General features: G+C 41.5%; 1 protein-coding gene across 5 annotated transcripts in view; it reads left to right on the top strand.

Annotated features, from left to right (window-relative positions):
* The window catches only part of GPR63 (G protein-coupled receptor 63), a 51,331-nt gene that overhangs the window by 12,102 nt on the left and 15,695 nt on the right, over positions 1–23,534 (top strand). For 2 of the 5 annotated variants that reach the window (XR_012157997.1, XR_012157995.1), the window contains exon 3: positions 202–1,442. The exons of 1 other annotated variant lie outside the window; for it this stretch is intronic. Coding sequence is in view for 2 of the 4 variants with exons in the window: in XM_073336792.1 (XP_073192893.1) it covers positions 18,205–19,464 (1,260 nt within the window). In the remaining 2 variants the exon portion in view is untranslated. Of the gene's footprint in view, positions 1–201; positions 1,443–17,634; positions 17,686–18,060; positions 23,403–23,534 lie in introns of those variants that run through there. 2 more of the 5 variants (XM_073336793.1, XM_073336792.1) reach the window with 2 other exon arrangements.

The following is a 23,534-nucleotide window of genomic DNA, read 5'->3' as shown; positions in this document are numbered from 1 at the left end:
TACCCTCGCCCCTGGCAGGCCATGCTCACCATGGCTGATGCAGTGAGTGGTGTGGTGCACAAGCACTCCAAAGCAGATGTGCCTTTAAGCATGTCTTCTTTAAAACTTTAGGGGAGCAAGGGAAGGGAGTTCTGAAATCTTTATTTTTGCTTTCTATTGTGACTATACTTACAGTGGTACCTCTGTGTGTTTCATCTGTAGTTGCTGCTGTTATGTCCTTGAGGGGTTCCTGCTCCACACCCACAAAATGCCTTAGCCAGCTAAGGAGGAGAAAGAAGAGGACTCAGGATGACAAGTTCAGCGAGATCCTGCAAGCCAGTGCTGTATCAGATCGTGAGCAGGGGGCCTGGAGGGTGAATATTGCAGACTGCATGGAGAAGGAAAGAGCAGACATGAGAAACTCTCAGCAGAAAGTGGAGGAGGAGATGCACTAGTCCATAATGGAGCTTTTCCAGCAGCAAACACCGCTGCAAACTCTTGTGAACCTACAGGTTTAACAATCATGGGTTGATCTCCCTTTTCAGCCTCTGGAGAACTCCATTATAGCACCTCCCTATGCTCCCCTCAACATTCCAAATGGAATCTGGGGGTGCATCCCTACCCCTGCCATTCCACACCAGGGGACATTTCGGACAATCACAACTTCACATACACTGACCTATGAGAGCAGCAATTGCTAAAATGGAAATAAATATTCTTAAGTTTTATTTCATAAATTTATTAAGATTTTAATGTACTTGCTTTTAACTTGCACAGAATTTTTTGCAGTGTTTTTGTTAGTCAATAACATTGTATTGTTCGGAAAATAATTCATCTTTATTAGCTCCCGAAATATGCTGCAGAATGCCTAGCAGTAATGAAAGCACCCACTTCCTCGTTGCACAGTGTGACACAACTCATAGGATCAGTAACAAACACAGTGTAGTGATCGTAAATGTACAGCAAATGCCACAAAATTAATAGGTGCATTGACAGTGTTACATTATGCATGTGCACCAAGCACCTCACAGTTGCTAACAGGCACCAGAACAGCAGGGCGAGGTAGAACACAGTACATCACAGTGCATTGTGGGGGGAAACCTGGATTTGTGCTGGAAATGGCCCACCTTGATTATCGTACACATTGTAAGGAGAGTGATCACTTTAGATAAGCTATTACCAACAGGAGAGTGGGTTTGTGGGGAGAAGACCTGGATTTGTGCTGGAAGTGGCCCACCTTGATTATCATACACATTGTAAGGAGAGTGATCACTTTAGATAAGCTATTACTACCAGGAGAGTGGGGTGGGGGGAGAGAAAACCTTTTGTAGTGGTAAACACCCATTTTTTCATGGTTTGTATGTATAAGAACATCTTCTGTATTTTCCACAGTATGCATCCGATGAAGTGAGCTGTAGCTCACGAAAGCTTATACTCAAATAAATTGGTTAGTCTCTAAGGTGCCACAAGTACTCCGTTTCTTTTTACTATTAAAGTTCTTTTTCAAAGCCTCCCTGAGTGGGATAGCTCTGCACTGAGCTCTTCTGATAGCCCTTGTGTCCAGCTTTTCAAATTCAGCAGACAGCTGCTCCACTTCCACCCTCCAGCCCGGCTGCAACATTTCCTTCTTTGCTTCACAGATGTTATTATGCAGGTCACAGCAGGCAGTGGGATGATGTTTTCACTCAGATCCACTCTTGTGAGTAAACAATGCCAGCCTCCCTTCAGTCTACCAACAGCACATTCAACTGTCATTCTGCACCTGCTGAGCCAATAGATAAATTTTTCCTTGGTGCTGTCAAGGTGGTGGGTGTACAGCTTCCTGAGTTAGGTAGGCTGGGTTCCCCAGGATCACTGTTGACATTGCAACATCACCAGTGCTAATCCATCAATGGGGAAAGAAACTTCCTGCTTGTAGCTTTCTGTACAGTCCTGTGTCCTTAAAAATGTCAGCGTCTGCGGCAAGGTGGTCTGGTGCCAAAATAGGAAGATGAGTTCTGTCTGTTGCTCCACTGCAGTTCAGGAAAGCCACTGCTGCAAATCCATCCATCTCAGATTGCTGAAAGTCACAGTCCTGCATAACCGGAGATGATTAATGGCCCTGCAGGCTGGCATGGCAAGGGCCCCCCTAGTGGATTTTCTGCCTTCAAAATGATTTCCCACTGACTGGTAGCAGTCCGGTGTTGCAAGCTTTGAGAATGTGATTGCCAATTGCTTCTCCACAGTCCATGAAATCTCCTTGTGATGTCCCTGTGCTGGAGGGCTGGCGCAAGCTTGCCATATAGATCCAGGAGCATGGCCTTGCCCATCCAAAAGTTCTGCTGCCACTGCTCATCATCCCAAATCCATATTACATTGTGATCCCACCAGTCAGTGCTTGTTTCTCAGGCTCAGAAGCAACACTTCACCATCTGCAGCTGCTCTGTGAATGCCACCAACAACTTGAATTGGTTCTTGCTGTCCTCCACAGAATCATCATGTTCCCCTCTGATTCAGTGGTTCTTGTGGCTCTACAAATACTGAAGGATCGTGCGCCCTGTGCTTGTAACACTCATGACAGTAGTACAGAACTGTGCAGGCTCTGTGTTTCTGTCAGAGATGGTGGACAATGAGAAGGGCCAGATGGGTTTATGAGATTTTTTTTTTGAAAGGTGCAAAAATTATGGGAATATAGATGACATTATGAGATGGAGAAAGTTGCATGCTGGGAAGTTGACTCCTTGCTCCCAGGCAGCCAAGCATGACCCGTTTCTGTCCCCCTTGCACTGCCAAAACTTCCCAAAAAGTGCACTGGATGGTGGTGAGTTGCATGCTGGGGTACCTACCCATGGTGTACCACGCTGTGCATCGTCACAAATGCTTCTGGTGAATACGCATAGCACCAGTGCAGGGAGCCAAGTATCACGTGTACAAGTGATATACTATGGTGGCATTATATTGGTGCAACTTGCATTGGCAAAAGTTTGTAATATAGACATGCCATGTGAGGAGGTAGCTAGGTCGACAGAAGAATTCTTCTGTCAGCCTTGCAGTATCTACACTGGGGCTTAGGTCAGCTTAATTACATTACACAGGGCATGAAATTTTTTACATCCCTGACAGATGCAGTTAAGATAACTGTGCCTGACTTGTAAGAGGGCAGGCAAACCTTTTCTCTTTACTCTGAGACGTTTCCACTGCAGTTACTATGTGGACACCTGTCTACCAGGAACTGGACTGTATCCATTCACTCATTTCACAGAGACTAAGAAACATCAGTTCGTAGCAGTGTATGGGCAATACTGACTTGGGCTGAATTTATTTCTTTACGTTTATTTAAATTGCCAGTTCAATCAAGCTCTAGATACCTGTACAGTTATCTTTAAAAAACCACCCAAAAAATAAAAAGAAAAAACTGAAGGAGAAATATCCTTACCATAAATAATTCTGCTGCCAGACCACCTCATGTCTATAGCCTGCTTAATTGTGCCATAAGCCTGTATTACACTTAATAGTTCAGTGTATATAGCACCATACCTCAACTTCCTCAAACTGCGCCTCCCAGAAAGGCTCAAGAAAACAAATGAGCATTGTAGTGCATCCTGAAGACTGTAAAATCTGAGCTCTGTAGGATGAAGATGAAGGAAGAGTTCTAAAATTGAAAATTCTTCTTGGAAAATGACCTGCCAGCATCTCTCTCCCTTTCAAACCAAGGGACTGTCATCTTGAGCAGCTCTGCTGATTGCAGTGAGAGGAGTGGGAGTTTTTCTGGCAGCCCAGTGAAAGACTCTGTATCCCGTTATCAGTCCTCCGAGGCATCCAGTTGATCAAGCCAATGTGTGTACTTTTCCCCTCCCTATCCCCCAAGAATACCAATAACTTTTTTGTTTTATTAGCGTACTCAATTATCATAGTGACTACACACTTTAAAATATAAATGCCTTTTTAGCCTATTTGTGATATAGATGAACTATGATATTAGTATTTAGCTGTGTGCAGCCAGATGGCTTATATAGTGTTGCTAAGGAAACAGACTATAAATGTAGTGGTAGCTGAGTGTTCCCAGAATATCAGACTATTTGAAGCTGGTATTTTTAACTCATGTAGGCAGATAGATAAAATAGATACAATTATGAAATATTAATTTCCTGAGTTTTACATTTCATTATTTATTTTTTATTGCTCATTTGTATTTACTAAAGGTACTTGAATTCCTTATGATGCCAATGAAGGTAGATGGGGCACTTCGCTATGATTTACAGTTAAATGATAAAATAAACATTAAGAAACTACAATAAAAGATCTACCATAAAAATAATTATCAAAACTGTTTGATGGATAGGTAAAGATATAAAGACCAAAGAGCGGTAGGGTCCTATGGAAAAATGCCTTTGGGGTGGGAGGAGAAGTTAAGGTAATTTAAGTGTGGAAGAGAGAGCGCTACCAGCAAGGATGATAGAGGGGTAGGATGTATCACAATTTGTTACTGTTTGGTCTTTATAACAGCCTGTCAAAGTACACTCCAGACAGCAGCCCTGCCCAGAAAAGGAGTTTGATACCTTGTTGAAGGACTATGGGTGAGAAGGTATCAAATCTGCGATCTCAGGCCATTGACTTTGACTCTCAAATATTGGCCTACCTCCATGGAACAGTATTTTTTCTACCCGGTGGTGTGTATGACTGTGGGAGAGGACTACAAGAGGAGAGAGAGACTGTCCTTAAGAGCAGGTTTCAGAGTAGCAACTGTGTTAGTCTGTATTCGCAAAAAGAAAAGGAGGGCTTGTGGCATCTTAGAGACTAACAAATTTATTTGAGCATAAGCTTTCGTGAGCTACAGCTCACTTCATCGGATGCATTCAGTGGAAAATACAGTGGGGAGATTTATATACATAGAGAACATGAAACGATGGGTGTTACCATACACACTGTAACACTTAAGCGATCACTTAAGGTGAGCTATTACCAGCAGGAGAGCGTGGGGGTGGGGGGAAACTTTTGTAGTGATAATCAAGGTGGCCCATTTCCAGCAGTTGACAAGAATGTCTGAGGAACAGTGGGGGGTGGGGTGGGGGGATAAACATGAGGAAATAGTTTTACTTTGTGTAATGACCCATCCACTCCCAGTCTCTATTTGAGCCTAAGTTAATTGTATCCAGTTTGCAAATTTATTCCAATTCAGCAGTTTCTCGTTGGAGATTGACAGAGCCAGAAGAGCCGTGTTTATCTCCCCCCCCCCCCGCCACCCCCCACTGTTCCTCAGACGTTCTTGTCAACTACTGGAAATGGCCCACCTTGATTATCACTACAAAAAGGTTCTCCTCCCCCAGCCCTGCTCTCCTGCTGGTAATAGCTCACCTTAAGTGATCACTCCGGTTATAGTGTGTATGGTAACACCCATTGTTTCATGTTCTTGCTGGAGAGGGAGAAGGCAGGAGGGACACTGCCTTGCCTAAAAGGCTGATAAACCTCAGACTCACTGAAGGGCTGGGATCAAACATGGGGACGGTGCCTCTTTGGTCATCTGTTATTTTTCAAAGATCTGTAACTCTTGAATGCTTTTTAGAGTAAAATCTTTGGGGTTAAGAAACTCCTTGGCTAAGCTTTAATATTAACAAAATGAGTTAACTGAAATATCTTTAAGCTCATGGAGGGAAACATGTTCTTGAATTAGTGAGGGAAATATGATCTTGAATTACTAACGTGTAAGAAAGCATGAGTTAATATATAACTGCTTCCAAATATGTAATCCTGACCTTTCCAGAATTCTAAGTAATATACTGGAAAGCAGTCTGAAAATTCTTTTGGTTTTATGTGTGTAAGAGTTAAGGGAGATATGGTAGGATATTTGAGAAAGTTTGGGGCTCTGCAGGTTTTTTCCTTTAGGAGGAGAAATTGCTGATGAAGTCCGATATTTGATACAATTCTGTTTATTTATAGAAATTGTACAAAGACCTGCTCCCCCCTGAACACAGGAGAAAACCAACAGGAGATATAGTTTCTTTGCTTACAGTTCAAAGCCCCCTTTCAGCCGGAACCCAGCCCCAAAGCTCTTTCTCTAAGCTTTTACCAGCACCACACATTCAGTGCTTGTTCAGGCTTGTGTTTCATGCTAATTTCTGTCTTGGCTTCTCAGAAGTTTCTGCTTTTCTTACACACACAAACTTCTACTACAAACAGTACCCAGCCAAGCCTCTTTCCCTCATAATTCAAATTCCTGATCAGCCACCATGTGTCTTGGTTTTGGGTGGTGACATGTACCTTTGTTTGGGATGAAGGCCACTACTGTTTCATGAAGGAGCTTAACTGTTTCTTACAGCTATCTTAAATGTAGAGTGGCAGTTACGTGTAGGGCTCTACCAAATTCATGGCCATGAAAAATGCATCATGGATTGTGAAATCTGGTCTCCTCCCGTGAAATCTGTATAGTATAGGTTAAAAGCACACAAAAGACGAGATTTCACGGGAGGAGACCAGCATTTCTCAAATTGCGGGTCCTGACCCAAAAGGGAGTTGCAGGGGGGTTGCAAGTTTATTTTAGGGGAGTTGTGGTATTGCCACCCTTACTTCTGCACGGCCTTCAGTGCTGGGTATCTGAAAAGCAGTGGCTGTTGTCCGGAAGCCCAGCTCTGAAGGCAGCACTCCGCCAGCTGCAGCACGGAAGTCAGGGGGGCAATACCATACCATGCCACCCTTACTTCTGCACTGCTGCCTTCAGAGCTGGGCAGCAGGAGAGTGGTGGCTTCTGACCACTGTTGTTATCTCTGGTGGATCATTATGGCTGCAAAGTTTGCTAGTAAAGATACTATGCTACAGGTGGGAGGCTCATTCAGTCACTAGATACCACGTGAGCAACATACCCAGCCCACAATTTGTAAAGAATACAAAATAGTCACATTTTTTCCACTCATTCTAATACCCCCATTTCGACCCTAATGTCGCGTCCCCCCCCCCGATCCTTACTCTTTCAGTCAGGCAGGTATCTATGAAAGCAATAATGAGATAAGTGTGCATATTTTGCCTAGCTCTGTCAGTAATGGAAGTTAGGACATTTCAATAATGATGTGTTACCTCATAAAAAGGACAAACTGTGTGTGCACTTTTAAGTTCCATTCATAGACAGCTGCTAACGTTTTGTTAAACCATTAATGACTAAGGAGCAAATCCAGCCAGCTCCCTCTTCCCTGGCAGCAGAACAGGTATATTTCCAGGATATAAATGGGTGAAAGTGTAGAGGGGAGCCATGGAAGAGATATACCCCCTGCCTGGCATGGAGCCTGGGTCTAGGTTCTCTCTCTGCTTGGCATTGCCCAGTAGACAAAGCCGAAAGTGTACTACATGGATCATCTGATCCTCCCATGCCACGAAAGAGTGCATGTAGGTGACATGTAAACTGCCTCAGCCAGGAAGCTGAATTAGCTTTAACAGAACAGCTCTGCAGCTTTGCAACCTAGACTGGGCTTGTCCTAAGCTCTACTTACCACCTTCTCAGCGTACAGACCAAGTTTTCAGGTGGGGCATGGAAGGTGTATTTGACCCTGATTGTGCAGTTTAAGGTATTCAAGGTAAGCAGGGTTTGGTTTATTTGAGTACAAGAGCTCAGACATTGTATCATATGTTACATTCCCAAAATGTCCAAACCAAATTTAATGAAAGCTAGCCAAAAGAATATTGTTGGACTGACACCAAAAGCTATTGAAAAGCTTTTGCAGCCTTTTGAGGGAGTCATGAGCATTCTGGTATGTCTTGTATGATGGATGGTTCTGAATACTTGCATGTATTATTTGTATTACAGTGGTGTCTAAAGCCCTCATCTGTGTTTGTGGCCCCTTTGTGCTAGACACTGTATGAACACATACTAATGGTTGGTCTGCACTGGGAACTTGCATCAACATAGCTATGAAAAATCCATATCTCTAAGTCACGTAGCTATGCCGACCTAGCCCCTGGTGTAGACAGTGCAAGTCAGTGGAGATAGTCTTCTCTCAGCCTAGCTACTGCCTCTTGGGAGGTGGATTAATTACAATAATGGGAGAACCCCTCCCATCGCTGCAGTGAGTGTATACAGTGAAGTGCAATCTAGCATTTTAAAATGAGTAGACATATCCTAAGGGACAGTCACTATCCTGAAGAGCAAAGAGAGGTGAAGTGATGTATCTCACAAAGCAATACTCATTTGTGGTGCAGTAAGGTATTGGTTTTGACCTTGAAATCAAAATAATTTGGGTATTCTTATATTTCTTTGAGTGCCTTCATTAATATACAGTGGCCAAACTTAGGTAAGCTGCTCTGTGTGGGCAGACATGCCTGCACAGAGTCGCATTGACTCAGCTCTGTGTATGCATGGGGTTCCATCTATGCAGAACTCTGCTGGATCAGGACATTTTTTTTTTCATGTTGATAGATTTTACTGATTTGAGAGAGTTTCTCAATACATATAATGGGGAATACCAATTGGACACAGTACAAACTGTTCTGATTGACTTTCATTTCTTTAAAAAATGCTTTATTTTTATCCACCTGCTTGGCAGCTTGAGGTTAAAGTTATTCCTAGATGTCACAGATATTCTAGATTGCTTTTTTAATTGGCTGTAAAAACACTACCAGCTCTTACTGATGGCATCTTCTCGTAGCATGCAAGTAATGAGAAGAAATAAAAAATGATTTCAAAGAATATGCTTACCTTGTGGGAAGATCTGACAAGTTAAATTTGAATTTAATCCTTCCAAGTTCTTGGCACTGTTTTCTCCCTGCTGGCAAACCTGTTCCCTTAGCTGATGGTTTAGTGAGGCTGGGAGAAAAGATTAACAGTTTATGACGCTGATCTTGTTAAACAGGGAGCAGATTTAGTGATGAATACCTATCATAATCTTAGCACTGCATTTTATCTGTGTTGTTTTTATACATGGCTAAATAATATTCCCTCCTATCCTATTTATTGGAATAAACACATCGTTAATTTTGAGCTGATTGCAAAATAACATCCATTAATACTGACTTCTGACCATTTGGGAAAACTGTGACAGAGTGATTGTGAAACAGGTCAAAGCCTTTCCAGCCTTTTAAGAACCAGAAAGAGAGACAAGTGTCCATAAACATTCCAGAGGAATGCAATTCTGCCTCCCACTACATTTACCTTGTGCTTTGATTTTTATGTATACAAAATATTTGTAAATAACTGAGATCATTGGGAGCTGCCAAAAAGCATTAAGATGTTTCGGCTTTTAAGGCTCGCTGATACTCTCTCATTTCCCTTTGAGAATAAGTAGAAGAGTTTGCAAAATGCTCATTTCAAAATGGATGGTGTGAATTCACCAGAGCCATACGAACAAGTAATACTCAGGCCTCCTAGCCTGTTTGACAGATGTCACATTAGATATTTGTTAAAGTAGAGAACTATCCTGTTGACAACTGGGTGCGGTGGTGGTGGTGACTAGATGGTCCATTCCTGTTATTGTAGCTGTCCAATCATTTTCACTCCTCTAATATGGTTGTGTTGATGTCCGTTACTTTCTGCGAACTTCATTCACCCTCCTTATGAAATTCCACAGCAGCCTGTGTGTTTAAATGCTGTTTCTTTCCATTGATTTCAGAGGGCTTTGGATCAGGCCCTTAACACAGTTAGGTTTCTAAGCATGTTCCTAATTTTAAGCACATGAGTAGTCCAGTTGGCTTCAAAGTTAGGAATATGCTTAAGTACCCTGCAGAATTGGGGCCTAAGTTATACTTAACAGAATATTAACCGCATCCAGCAAAAAGTATCTTTTCAGTTTTACTGGAGGGCAAACTGCTGCTGTTCTCCCTTATGTTTGGACTTAGTTGTTACAATTTCAGAATAACTGCATCTTTGACCACCTCCAGGGCCGGCTCCAGGAATGCTCTCTCAGGTCTCTAGCTATCCCCTCTCTGGGCAGGGACTCACGTTCTTTCCAAGCAGATCTGACTAACGTCCAGCTTCTGGAATTTGCTTTCTCTTCAAGGACTATGACAGTGGTTTACCAGTGGTTATAAGTGACTATCCAGCTCTTTCTTAGCAGAGTACATTTACTGAAGGACAAAAACACACAGAGAAAACATGAAACAAATAAAAGGTCTCAATGCATACTAATTGTACCAGGAGTTGCCCATCAGTCCTGTGTGGACGCTGGCAGGTTCCAGTCTTTCTAAACCTTCAGCAGGGTGGGGTGCTACCTTAGATGAAAGGTCATGACCATTTGTGGGATCAGAAAGAAGATCCCCGAGTCTGTTTAATCACAGTCTTTGTATCCGCAAAACTGTTGTCTCCCAGCAACCTGAAAATAGGTAAAACTAGTCGATGCCCCTTCCCTTGGGAGGTAAGACTTCAAAGCCTGCAAAATCAGCCTTGGGATTTTGCATTAATCACCCTAACATGTATTGATACAAAAGGCTATGAATATTCTATGGGTCCGTATCCTCTGGCACATCTCAACATAATGGTCTTCGAAGTTTTCGTACTTTCAAGGCTGGCTCAAACATTCAGATAACATTCATAACGATAAATACGATCACCTCAAGAGAGGCCTGTGTTTGTCATATCTGTGTCAGTAGACTTAACTTATTTTTTAACAGGCTGCTCGGAATGGGAAGATTCTGCTGAACATCAGTGCATGCAATCTCAAAAAGAGCACTGAAAGATGACTTATTCAGACTATTCCTTATTCTGTTCAAGGGATCCTGCCTGGATTTGTATGTTTTGGATTTTTGTGACAGGAAAGGGTGTTACTGCAGGGGTAAATGGACGCTGAACTTAAATATCCAATTTAGATACATTGGATACAAATCCAGTGGAAATTTGAGAATGAAGTTGTGAAGTTAAAAATGGATCTTCCTGTTGGTTAATCTAACGATTAGGCAAAGACCATGGAACATCATTGGCAGTGCAAGTTTTCAGCAATACTTTGCACTTCTTTTCATTTGATGATATTGAAGAGTGTCCCAAATGCTAACTAGTCCTCATGACATCCCTGTGAAGCAGGTGGATAATAACTGTTTTACTAATGAGGAAACTGGGGCACAGCAAGTCAGTGGCGGTACTGGCAGTTAACCCAGAACGCTGATGCCCTTTCTTGTGAACTAAAGACTAGACCATGCTCTTTCTGAAGAACTAAGTAAATGCTATTTTTCTTTTCTTTCTATATCTGTTCATGGTTTGTAATCTCACTTCCCATGTTTGGGCATTTTTTGGCCATTAACCATTGCTGAATTAAGGGCAGAAGGCATACTCCTTAAGAGGGTAATTAAGTGTCACTAATTGCTCAATCCAGAGGTGGTGGTTGTTGCTTTAGTACTTTTCACTTTTAAAATATATAGTTGTAGTTCTAAATGGAAAAGAGAAAAATACTTCCATTTTAAATAATCTCTTTTTATGAATAGTTCTGCTTAAATCATACCTCTTGAGTGTTTTTCACAGATCCTCTCTGTTTACAAAGTCTAATGCTTAAAGTCAATGAATGTGCAAAACAGAGGTTCGTTGAACTCTGCATCTCTCCAAGATTTGATAAAAAACAATATCTTATCTACAGTCCAGGTTCAGGTGTAAAGCCAGCTTGTGACTCAGAAGGGATTTCCTGTGCTCTTTTTTGCATTTGGCTGAGAATCCCTCTTCTACAGAATACCTTGCTAGGAATGCTTATAAGACATATTTCTCTGTAGCTGTTGCAATACATTGGGTCATCTGTTTAAAAGAGTGATACAGTGATTGAGCATAGCCAGTCTTCAGGGACTTCACTCTTCGTCCAAACGAGGTTAAATAGTTTGCAAAGGAGCATGACTATGCCTGTTCTGCCATGTTTTAACACTTCAGGCGGATACCATCTGGACCAAGTTCCTGGTTGTTTTTCAGAGACCTGGTTATTTTTAGACCTGATAGTGGTACATTTTAGAAGCAAGTTTGGTTCAAATATTGCAGATTCTATATAGCATAGCTTGAGATGCAATCAAGTTCTCGGTGAGCTAAACTGGGAGGGGTGGTAGATACACTGGAGGGTAGGGATAGGATACAGAGGGACCTAGACAAATTGGAGGATTGGGCCAAAAGAAATGTGATGAGGTTCAACAAGGACAAGTGCAGGGTCCTGCACTTAGGATAGAAGAATCCCATGCACCGCTACAGACTAGGGACCGAGTGGCTAGGCAGCAGTTCTGCAGAAAAGGACGTAGGGGTTACAGTGGACGAGAAGCTGGATATAAGTCAACAGTGTGCCCTTGTTGCCAAGAAGGCTAACAGCATTTTTGGCTGTATAAGTAGGAGCATTGCCAGCAGATTGAGGGACGTGATCATTCCCCTCTATTTGGCACTGGTGAGGCCTCATCTGGAGTACTGTGTCCAGTTTTGGGCCCCACACTACAAGAAGGATGTGGAAAAATTGGAAAACGTCCAGTGGAGGGCAACAAAAATGATTAGGGGGCTGGAGCACATGATTTATGAGGAGAGGCTGAGGGAACTGGGATTGTTTAGTCTGTAGAAGAGAAGAATGAGGGGGGATTTGATAACTGCTTTCAACTACCTGAAAGAGGGTTTCAGAGAGGATGGACCTAGACTGTTCTCAGTGGTAGCAGATGACAGATCAAGGAGTAATGATCTGAAGTTGCAGTGGGGGAGGTTTAGGTTGGATATTAGGGAAAACTTTTTCACTAGGAGGGTGATGAAGCACTGGAATGGGTTACCTAGGGAAGTGGTGGAATCTCCTTCCTTAGAGGTTTTTAAGGTCAGGCTTGACAAAGCCCTGTCTGGGATGATTTAGTTGGTGATTGGTCCTGCTTTGAGCAGGGGGTTGGACTATATGCCCTCCTGAGGTCCCTTCCAACCCTGATATTGTATGATTCTATGACATAGTGGTTTGAAGTGAAAACTGAAGTCAAACAGGGATTCATACTAAATCCAATATTTTTTGCTGTACAGTTAGGCCTGGTCTACACTTAAAAGGTTTGCATAGCTACAATGCTCAGGGATGTGAAAAATCCACACCCCATAGTGCTATATCTTTGCCATCCTATGCCCCAGGGTAGACATAGCTGTGTTCATGGAAAAATGCTTCTGTTGATCTTTCTACCATCATTTGGGATGGTGGAGTTCTACAACAATGGAAAATTCCCATCCATCACTTGAGTAAGTATCTAAACTATGGCAGCATAGCTAGAGCACCCTAGCTGTGCCTCTTTAGTATAGACGTGGCCTTAGAAAACATCTTATACAAGCTCCCTTAGTAACGTTGGTGGAGGCTGCAGGATATCCTGGCAAATTATCAATCATCTTGACTTTGCAGATGATATAGTAATGATAATGCCTATCATAATGATAATATAATCAAGAAGCAGCAATTAACCTGTAAACACGAGCCAGAGAATGGGGATTAAAAATGAATGAACAAAAGACCAAACTAATGTGAAATTAGTGAAATCAGAAATCAACAAACTGACTAAACTAGTCATTAATGGTTTAGACATATCACACGTAGATAGATTCTTCTACTTGGATTCCATTATAACATATGGCAACTACCATGAAGATGACATTGACAAGTGGATAGCTGCTGCCAGGAGACCATTCATGTAACTGAATAAAAATGTTTGGAAAGTAAAATCCGTAACAGCTAAAACCAGATTATATACGTTGTATAAACGTTGTACCCACATTTCGTTATGGTTGTGAAACATGAGTATTGACAAAGTGTCTGGAGCAAAAACTACAAACATTGGAAATAAGGTGCCCTTGCCATATCCTAGGTATGACATAGCTAGGTAGATTAAGAAATGGCGACACCCATAAAGGACTGAAAGTGTCGTGCATGTCTAGAGTCATCAAAAGATGCAAACTACAGTGGTTTGGCTATGTTGCTAGATTGACCCCATACTGACTGCTTAAAATTGTTTACTATGGAAGAGTGCACCAAGAGAGAGGCTGTGGATATCCAAGTGGTATAACATGGTATATAAGACCAACCAGGTAACACCCCAACTGGCTCAAATGGAAATGGTGACTCAGAACAGGTGTGGATGGAATCTGTTTATAGCCTTGGCCCTATCCATCTTCACTGAATTAGCTAGTTTCCAATCATGTAGTCTTGCATGTCCAGTATCACCAGCAGATTCACTCATTCATTCATCTCTTTTTCAATCTGCTGGTGATACTGGACACGCATGTCTGCATGATTGGAAACTAGCTAATTCAATTGTCTCATCAGTCAAGAGTCAGTTAGGTTAACAAGTAAATTACCCATTCCTGTTGGTTCTATGCCCCACTCCTTGCTCTATCTGAAGCAGGGAATTGAATGTTAAGGCACTGAAAAAATCCTTTCCCTCCTATGTAGCGAGAGAAATCTGCCAGGCCCCCCTTACACAGGTGTGGGGTCAAAGAAGGGATGTAAAATTAGTTACATTATTTATAACATTTTGGTTTTGTATTTAAAAAATGTTTCCCTAATCTGTACTACCTACCTATATCCCTGTTTGTGCTAAGTGTATTTGTTCATAGATTCATAGATATTAAGGTCAGAAGGGACCATTACGATCATCTAGTCCGACCTCCTGCACAACGCAGGCCACAGAATCTCACCCACCCACTCATGCGAAAAACCTCTCACCTATGTATGAGCTATTGAAGTACTCAAATCATGGTTTAAAGACTTCAAGGAGCAGAGAATCCTCCAGCAAGTGACCTCTGCCCCATGCTACAGAGGAAGGCGAAAAACCTCCAAGGCCTCTTCCAATCTGCCCTGGAGGAATATTCCTTCCTGACCCCAAATATGGCGATCAGCTAAACCCTGAGCGTATGGGCAAGATTCACCAGCCAGATACCCAAAAAAGAATTCTCTGTAGTAACTCAGATCCCACCCCATCTAACATCCCATCACAGGCCATTGGGCCTATTTATAGACTTACATAATAATAAACATGGTAAAAAAAATTAACATTACAGGTCATCTTTAACCCAACCAAATGTGAATTAAAATAAACCATGATAATTGTAAAAACAAAGCAAAACAAAACCCAAGTGGGACCATGTAAAGGGGCATGTTAGAGTTCTTCCTTTCTATGTGTTTAAACCACGTGTCAACTTTAAGCTTTTGAAGAAAATCACTGGTAGGTGGCTAGAATTTGGTAGAGAAACAGGTCAAATTAAAAAGGAAAACTTTAAATTTAATGGCAAACTTGAGCAACAGCCAAATGTAGACTAGCTTACTCTGCCTTGAACACAACTGTTGCTGTAATACTGTATTTACAAGTACAAAGAAAAATCCTCCACCATTTGGCTGTATGAGAGGTTCTGGTTTTGATGGTTATTGGCTTTCTACATGAGACATAATCTTTGACCATTGGGTATACTTTCCAAATTCTAAACAGATAGGTTTTTGCCCTTGGCTTCAAAATCTGCTAAATTCAAACAGAGTTCTAGCAATAATTATATTTGATGAATGAAATTTGTGAGATATTTAGCTGTGAGTTTACACTGCATCAGAAACAATTATGTCTATTATGCTCCATATAAAAAAAGTTGCATTTGAGTGAGAAATTTGCTTCAGAGGAAATGTGCGTACCCAGTAATTTTCTGCATTGAAAAGGAAAAAGTAATTTGGACTGTAGCTTTTCTGCATTTGAAAAGAACCAACGAGAGTGCATGTTCCAAAAATGAGAATACAGTGACAAAAATGTAGCTGCATCGTACTTGTCCACTTTGACCAGAAGCAAATTTTCCAATTTAGATTATCTTCACTCTATGGGCTCATTTATGCTCAGTTCAGTAACTGCTATCCAATGCATCTGTCTCAGTTTCAAACTGTAGGATTTGGCCTTCACAGCTAGTAACTGAAGAGTGAAACAAAACCAATGTGAACTCCTCTTAGCTCCTTTCTTTCTGACTTCCTTTCAACCTCTGTTTCTATTTCCAAATTTTTTTGGAGGAGGGAAACAGGATGGATCATAGAAACGATTGTGTGCTTGATGGTGGGAAGAGAGAACAACTCAAACACCTTTTTGTTGCAACTTGCTCTCTGTGCAAAAAGCCTGATTGCTCATGTTTTTTGGGAGGAACTCTGTGGGGTTGGACAAAGGGAATCCTACCCACTCTCTCAACTCACAGACAGGGCAGAGGGCTGAAGCTCAGCCTTTCCTTGCTCCCTACTCTATCCCAGTGGGCTGGGAAAGCATCTACAGCCATTCTGTGCACCTATATGGCTGTTTTTACTCATGGACCTAGCAGCTCATCCACAATGTTAATTTATTTGGAGTCAGTGAGGAGACCCTTTCCTCCCTACCTGTTTCATTTGCAAGGAGTGAAGCTGAATGCAGATTAAATTGAGCAAATGGAGCTGCTTTAAGCCTTGTACATTGCTCTTTCCATGTGGCTGAATTGCTCCCAGCCTAACTTCCGTGTTGCCTGTTTTTCTGATGTCTCATCATCAATGAATAGCAGTCCCTCCAGGGAACATTGGTCCTCTGTCTCCAATTCCACTGATCCAGTACCTAGAGGGTTCAGAGGTCCCCTGAGCACAGCCTTTCAGAAGGGATTAAATGGTGCAGAAAACCTTTCACTGGTACTCTGCACCTGGGTGAATTTCACCTTCTCGGTGTTGCATATATTAGCTACTGGGATTTAAATAGAAAGGAAGGAACAGCGCATGTATGCTTGTGAGTTGGTACAATATATGTAAAATAAGCTTTGTGGCTCGTACTTTCCCCCCAAGTTGTTTTCTGCGATAGTTAAAGGGTAATTAATCATAAAAGCCATATATTTTTAAATTCCTTGCCTCTAAACAAGAACACCTTAGATTGATTGATTTTGTTTTCTGTCTAGCATTTTGTGCAACATCCTCTGCTATAGTATCTGGGCACCTAAGGCAATCCTAAATTTACATCATAGCTGGATTAGACATAACATCTAATCCGGGATTTTGATACTCATACTGTCAAAATTATTGTTCATCTGAACCAGAAAAGAGTGGGATCAATTCCTGTTAGGTGCTGATTACACACAGAATTTTAACATTTTTGGTGGAGAAGACTATTAAAGGAAAGATTTCTAAATTGGCTTTTTCTCTCAGTAAGTTCTGGGCACTTTCTCACTGTGGGTCTACTGTTTGTGCTTTAGTTTATTATTAACATTAGTGCTTGTTGCAGAGGAGTTAATATAAAATATAAATGAAGGGCAAGTAATAAGGAGAAGAAGAAATCTAGAACAAAGTTTATCTGGCATTTTTACAAGAATCTCACTACGTAGTTTAGGAGGACAGTCTGCTTTCCCTGAGCTACCAGCAGGGCTTTGAAATGTAAAAGGTAGGAGGAAAACATAAAACATTAATCCTCCTCCTTCAAGCAGTAAGGGAAAATAATTAAACTCATGAATCAACAGTGTAGTTATGTTCATAGTAATACTGTACCTTCCTGTGAGGGAGTGAACAAACACCATACAAGACCAGAGTAGGAAGAGGTTAAAGGTCCATCTGGGAAACAGAAGCTGAAAGTTGCCTTGCACTGCAACACCTGCCAGCAATATTAAGCCTGGACGGAGGCCACTCCTGCTGGGGGTATTTGAAGTGGAGGAAGCAGACTTGAGGGCTGAGAGGTCCTAGACAGCTACGAACTTTAGGGGAAGCCTGGATAAAAGTTTGGACTTTTTGTTCATTATTTGTTTTTATTATTGTTCATTTCTTTGTTAATAAACTCCAGCTGTGGGAAGGGATTACATTTTTGATCCTATGTGTTTTAGAGCAGGTAGGTTACTCTCTGACTTATGCTTCCTCGTTACACTGTGACTTCAAAGTGTACCTAAAACCGGTGCCAAATAAAACTAAGCCAAAGACTGTGTTTCTGGGTGTGGTGCTCCATCTCCCTTCAGACTTGAAATGTTAACAGTCTCAGACTCACTCAGATTCCAAAACACATTCAGAATGTTCAGATTAATGGTCTAGGACTGGAGGGTGGGTGAGGGAGGAGAACAATTACAGAATGATCAGAGAGTTAATATCAGAAAACAGGGGTTTTCAGACTTATTACATTATTTGTCCTGTAGTGATGTCTAAGAACCAATTTTTTTTCTGCTCATTTTAAGTTTCATTCCTATGTTTGTTTGTTTTTTGTTTTTTTCAGGCATAAATATTGTCATGAAAGTTGGAGCTCTGCTGTTTTCAGTTGTGTAATCCTGATTTGGTCCAGGGCCAAGGAACGTGATACTACCCTTACAAGCTGAAATGCCTTGAGGACCTTGGCTCTGCATTCATTCCTCCAGAAGCAATGGTTTTCTCCGCAGTGTTGACATCTGCTCATTCTAGGACATTGAATGCTACTTTTATTGTCTATGAAAATGCCTATATGAATGTTACCACTCTCCAATTTTTGCTTCGTAGTGGTACGACACAACCATTGAAACACAGTTCAGGGGCCATGGTCACCACTGAGATAAGTACTTTACTAGTGAACCCTACAGCTATCCTGCCTACACAAGAAGTTTTCAAGAGCTTGAGTCTGCCACTCCAGATCATTCTTTCTGCTGCTATGATATTTATACTGTTGGTTTCTTTTCTTGGAAACTTTGTTGTCTGCCTCATGGTCTACCAGAAGGCTGCCATGCGATCTGCAATTAACATTCTCTTAGCAAGCCTGGCTTTTGCAGATATGTTGCTTGCGGTGCTGAACATGCCTTTTGCTCTGATAAGCATCATTACCACGCGATGGATTTTTGGAGATATCTTCTGCAGAGTCTCTGCCATGTTTTTCTGGCTGTTTGTCATAGAGGGGGTGGCCATCCTACTCATTATTAGCATTGATAGATTCCTTATTATAGTTCAGAGGCAAGATAAGCTGAATCCTTACCGTGCAAAGATTCTCACTGCTGTTTCATGGGCTGCATCCTTTGTTGTTGCTTTTCCATTATCTGTGGGGAACCCCAACCTGCAGATACCTTCTAGAGCACCTCAGTGTGTTTTTGGCTACACCACTAGTCCTGGCTACCAGGCGTATGTGATACTAGTTGTACTAATTTCTTTTTTTATTCCATTCATGGTGATGCTGTACTCTTTTATGGGCATACTCAACACTGTACGACACAATGCAGTTCGAATCCACAGCCACCCGGACAGCATATGCCTCAGCCAGGCCAGCAAGCTTGGTCTCATGAGCCTTCAGAGACCTTTTCAAATGAACATTGATATGAGCTTTAAAACTCGTGCCTTCACAACCATATTGATTTTGTTCATCGTTTTCATAGTCTGTTGGGCGCCCTTCACCACTTACAGCCTTATTGCCACATTCAACAGTCACTTTTACCACAAGCACAACTTTTTTGAGATAAGCACTTGGCTCCTTTGGCTCTGCTACCTCAAGTCTGCACTGAACCCGTTGATTTACTACTGGAGGATTAAGAAATTTCATGATGCATGCTTAGATTTAATGCCCAAGTACTTCAAGTTTTTGCCACAGTTCCCCGGTCACACAAGGAGACGCATTCGGCCAAGTGCCATCTATGTGTGTGGGGAGCACCGGTCAGTCGTGTAAAATTGCAGCTATTTGACATGATGATTATTTTCTGGGATTATTTGTTTTGTTTTATTTTAACATGGCTCCTTCAACTGCCATATCTTATAACTTAAGTATGGTTTTCCAATATCTCGTTCAATTTTATGGGAAAACGTGATTGATTAGAACTGGGTTTACTGTCAGAAACAATGTAAACAAAATTACAAATATTACCTCCAGGATTCATCGGAAACCCAGACTTTTTTTTAAATTACATTTCTAATATTTTGTCAGTTTTCTGCTTATTAAGCCTGCAATTGCATCTAATTGTAGGGTTTTTTATGCTGCTATGGTACAGTATATTTAGTTGGTGTAATTTTTCTGAAAATGTTGCTGCTTTCTGCCAAGACATTAGAGCCAAAAAGTCACATTTAGGTAACTTCTTTTTAATTTTAACAAAATTTCAAGAGTTTTGATGATGACATCAGAACATTTAAAAAATATTTCCATTAATATTTTGTGCACTTTACAAAACTTGCTACAGAATCTGTTTTTCAGAATGTTTGTGTTGCCTGTGGAGGAGGTTTTTACACATTATAGTGGTAGTTTAATGAAAGATCTGTTTAGTTTCGTGAGGGCAGATTTACATTGGTGTATCTAAAACTACAATTACTGATTTGCTGGATATTGTTCCTGAAAATTAACCTGATGGGATATTAACTCCTTCATCCTGGTGAATGAGGAAGTGGAGGCAGAATGAAAAGATAAAATATCATTGTACACATTTTAATATTTTTGTGATTATGAAACTTCCAAATCTATTGCTATGTTCAAAAGTCAAAGTTATAAATTAGGGCTGTGATCCTGTGATTTACAGCATGTAAGCAGACGACTGTTCCCATTCAGAGCCCTAAGGAAGTCAGCGGGAGTCTTTGTGAGTGGACTGCTGCACCCATGCATTCTAAATGGGCAGGATCAAGGCCTGGGAGAGTCTATGGCCAAGGAATAATTGGAATAGGTGTTTCTGGGTCCAAAAAAAAAAAAAAGCACATGAACCATGTTTCGGTGTGGGGCAATAATAAACACCTTCATCTAAAGACTGGCCACAGTCCTACAATTTATAACCACGACAAAAATTGAGAAAATCTTTCCATGAAATAATCTGATCTGTAATTATAAGAAGTTGGGGAGATGGTTTAACAAATGGGGAAAGTTTGGGAAGCTAGTTCAGAATTTATAATGGAGAGTTGGGCAGTGGGGCTTGAGTGGGATCAAATACGTCAAATTCCCTACCTCTCTCCTGTATTTCTTTATGTTGTTTTTATTTGCCATCTCCCACTCACATGGCCACTGCCCCACTCATTTATTATGTATTACAAATCAGCTTGTTTAGTGGAAGCTTCTTTCCCTGGAATGCCACACCATCTCTTGGATTCACATCAGGTACTGACTTTGCCTTTCTCGATAACTGCCTTGAAAATATCCATTCATATTTGAGAATAGGAAAAATGTCAGTGGATTTCCCTCAATGATCATAATCTAGGTATGTATTTTTATCAACTACATAAACTTGTAAATGACAGGTGAATCGGATAAACGGGAAAATTTGTTGCATTTAAGTAACAGCCCTGAATTGGGCATCAGGGTGGAGACAGGTATCACCACAGGGAAGATTGTGCTTGTGGAAGGTAAAGTCTCTTCTGGGCTGTATTTGTGCATGGGAGGAGTGCAGCCTGCTCCCTCCACACACAATCCCATTGGCTACGAATTGAAGGAGCAGATTGCACCAGCCCTGCTCCAATTAGGGGATACAGTCATCACCCTGCTACCTTCCTACCCCCTTTTTCAGCATCCTGCTCTCCAGGAGTAAGTGGTCCCTGTGCTCTCCAGAGTACGGTGTCAGTTCTGTTAAGTGTCCCCTTCTAAGCTGCATAAGGTGTGCGTGTGTGCATAGAATATCAGGGTTGGAAGGGACCTCAGGATGTCATCTAGTCCAACCCCCTGCTCAAAGCAGGACCGATCCCCGACTAAATCATCCCAGCCAGGGCTTTGTCAAGCCTGACCTTAAAAACTTCTAGGGAAGGAGATTCCACCACCTCCCTCGGTAACACATTCCAGTGTTTCACCACCCTCCTAGTGAAAAAGTTTTTCCTAATATCCAACCTAAATCTCCCCCACTGCAACTTGAGACCATTACTCCTTGTTCTGTCATCTGCTACCACTGAGAACAATCTAGAGCCATCCTCTTTGGAACCCCCTTTCAGGTAGTTGAAAGCAGCTATCAAATCCCCCCTCATTCTTCTCTTCTGAAGACTAAACATCCCCAATTCCCTCAGCCTCTCCTCATAAGTCATGTGTTCCAGTCCCCTAATCATTTTTGTTTCCCTCCGCTGGACTCTTTCCAATTTTTCCACATCCTTCTTGTAGTGTGGGGCCCAAAACTGGACACAGTACTCCAGATGAGGCCTCACTAATGTCGAATAGAGGGGAACGATCACGTCCCTCGATCTGCTCGCTGTGCCCCTTATACATCCCAAAATGCCATTGGCCTTATTGGCAACAAGGGCACACTGTTGACTCATATCCAACTTCTCGTCCACTGTAACCCCTAGGTCCTTTTCTGCAGAACTGCTGCCGAGCCATTCGGTCCCTAGCATGCATGCATACTGCATAAGGCTTGTGTGTGTGTGTGCAAAGAAGCTTCTTGTTCTGTATGAATGCATAGGGACCACTCACTATCTGGAGAGCATGTCTGGATTAGATTTTATGAAGCTATTTAGTGAAGGTCTAAGGACACTCTCAAAGTAATCTCTACTCCTCTCACCTAAAAATATTGATAAAAAGGTATTTGTATTTTGAACATATTAAAGTAGGAATTTTGCCTTGATTTTTATTTCAGTTTTAAATAATATCTTGTTTTGAACAATTAAATGCACTGCCACTCAATGCAGATTTAATAAGACTTTGGGCTTTCAAGCCGAGGCACCAGGGCTAAGGTGTTGTTAAAATGAAGAGGCCCCTTGAAGTCAGCTCTTACATTCACATTTAATTCTTCTGGTGGCATACTTGTAACAGTTATCCTCTGATCAGATGACAGGCAGTAATGGAGTTTTAGAGCAAAACAACTTGTTTTTTTGTGTTCCTCTTAGAGTACAACTCTTGTTTTTAATGAATTTTGCATCTGTGGTTCCAGTTTATGGCTGGGCTCGATTTTGTATTTCAGAGCTATCCACTCCTTTTCTCTCTGAAAACAGAAACATTGTGCTTTAACTAATGTCATACAATGGGAGCACACACACTCTACCACTGGCAGGAACAGATATTTTGGCTCTGTCTTCCAGACGAACTAAACTGGTTTGAATGGATGTAATAAAATAAAATAATTCAAGGAGGAAAGAAGATGAGTAATCCAGTGAGGTTAGTTAAATGATTCCTTGAAGGGGGAACATGACCTTGCGGGGATTTCATAATCTCTGATCTGTGCAAACTGTGAAGTAGAAATTGCATCTGTCAAAAATGTGATTTGTCTTGGTAATGCAATGTTTAAGCCCACATTGGAGCATGTTCTCTTCTCAATGCTTGATCTGTTAATGCCAGCTCTTTGCATTGGGTCAAACTCAGAGGAGTCTTGAAGTGGGGGTGAAACATACAAATGGAATAGGTTTTGGGGATTGGGAGGTTAGCAGAAAAAAACCCCCAGCTAACCAAGAGGGAGTACAGTAAAGTAAAGGTGAGTTGCTCAGCATAAAAATCAGACCAGTTTACCCCAATGTGTTATTTACAGAACCAGTTGGTTTATTGTGTTCAATTGGCTGTTACAGAGCAGTGCCTTGTTAATTTCAGTTGAATTCTTAGGATCAAGATAAAGATTGTTAAACTGCTTACTCTCGCTGGCTATGATCCTGCAAACAGATGGTAACTTTACAAACAAGTGTTTGCAGTATTAGGGCAATTGTGAAAGAGAAATTTTAACTGGGGCCGGGCCGGGGGGTGGGGGGTGGGGTTTAAAATCTGAAATTAATTTGATCCTTCTTAATTTTAGGAGATTACAATATTATTCTTCCTCTCCAAAAATGACTTTTTTTTTTTTTACTCATGACTGAACTGTG

Source organism: Lepidochelys kempii, chromosome 3 (assembly GCF_965140265.1).
Source record: "Lepidochelys kempii isolate rLepKem1 chromosome 3, rLepKem1.hap2, whole genome shotgun sequence".
Taxonomy (NCBI): Eukaryota; Metazoa; Chordata; order Testudines; family Cheloniidae; genus Lepidochelys; species Lepidochelys kempii.
Note: the sequence above shows the minus strand (reverse complement) of the source record. Positions and strands in the feature narration are given on the sequence as shown.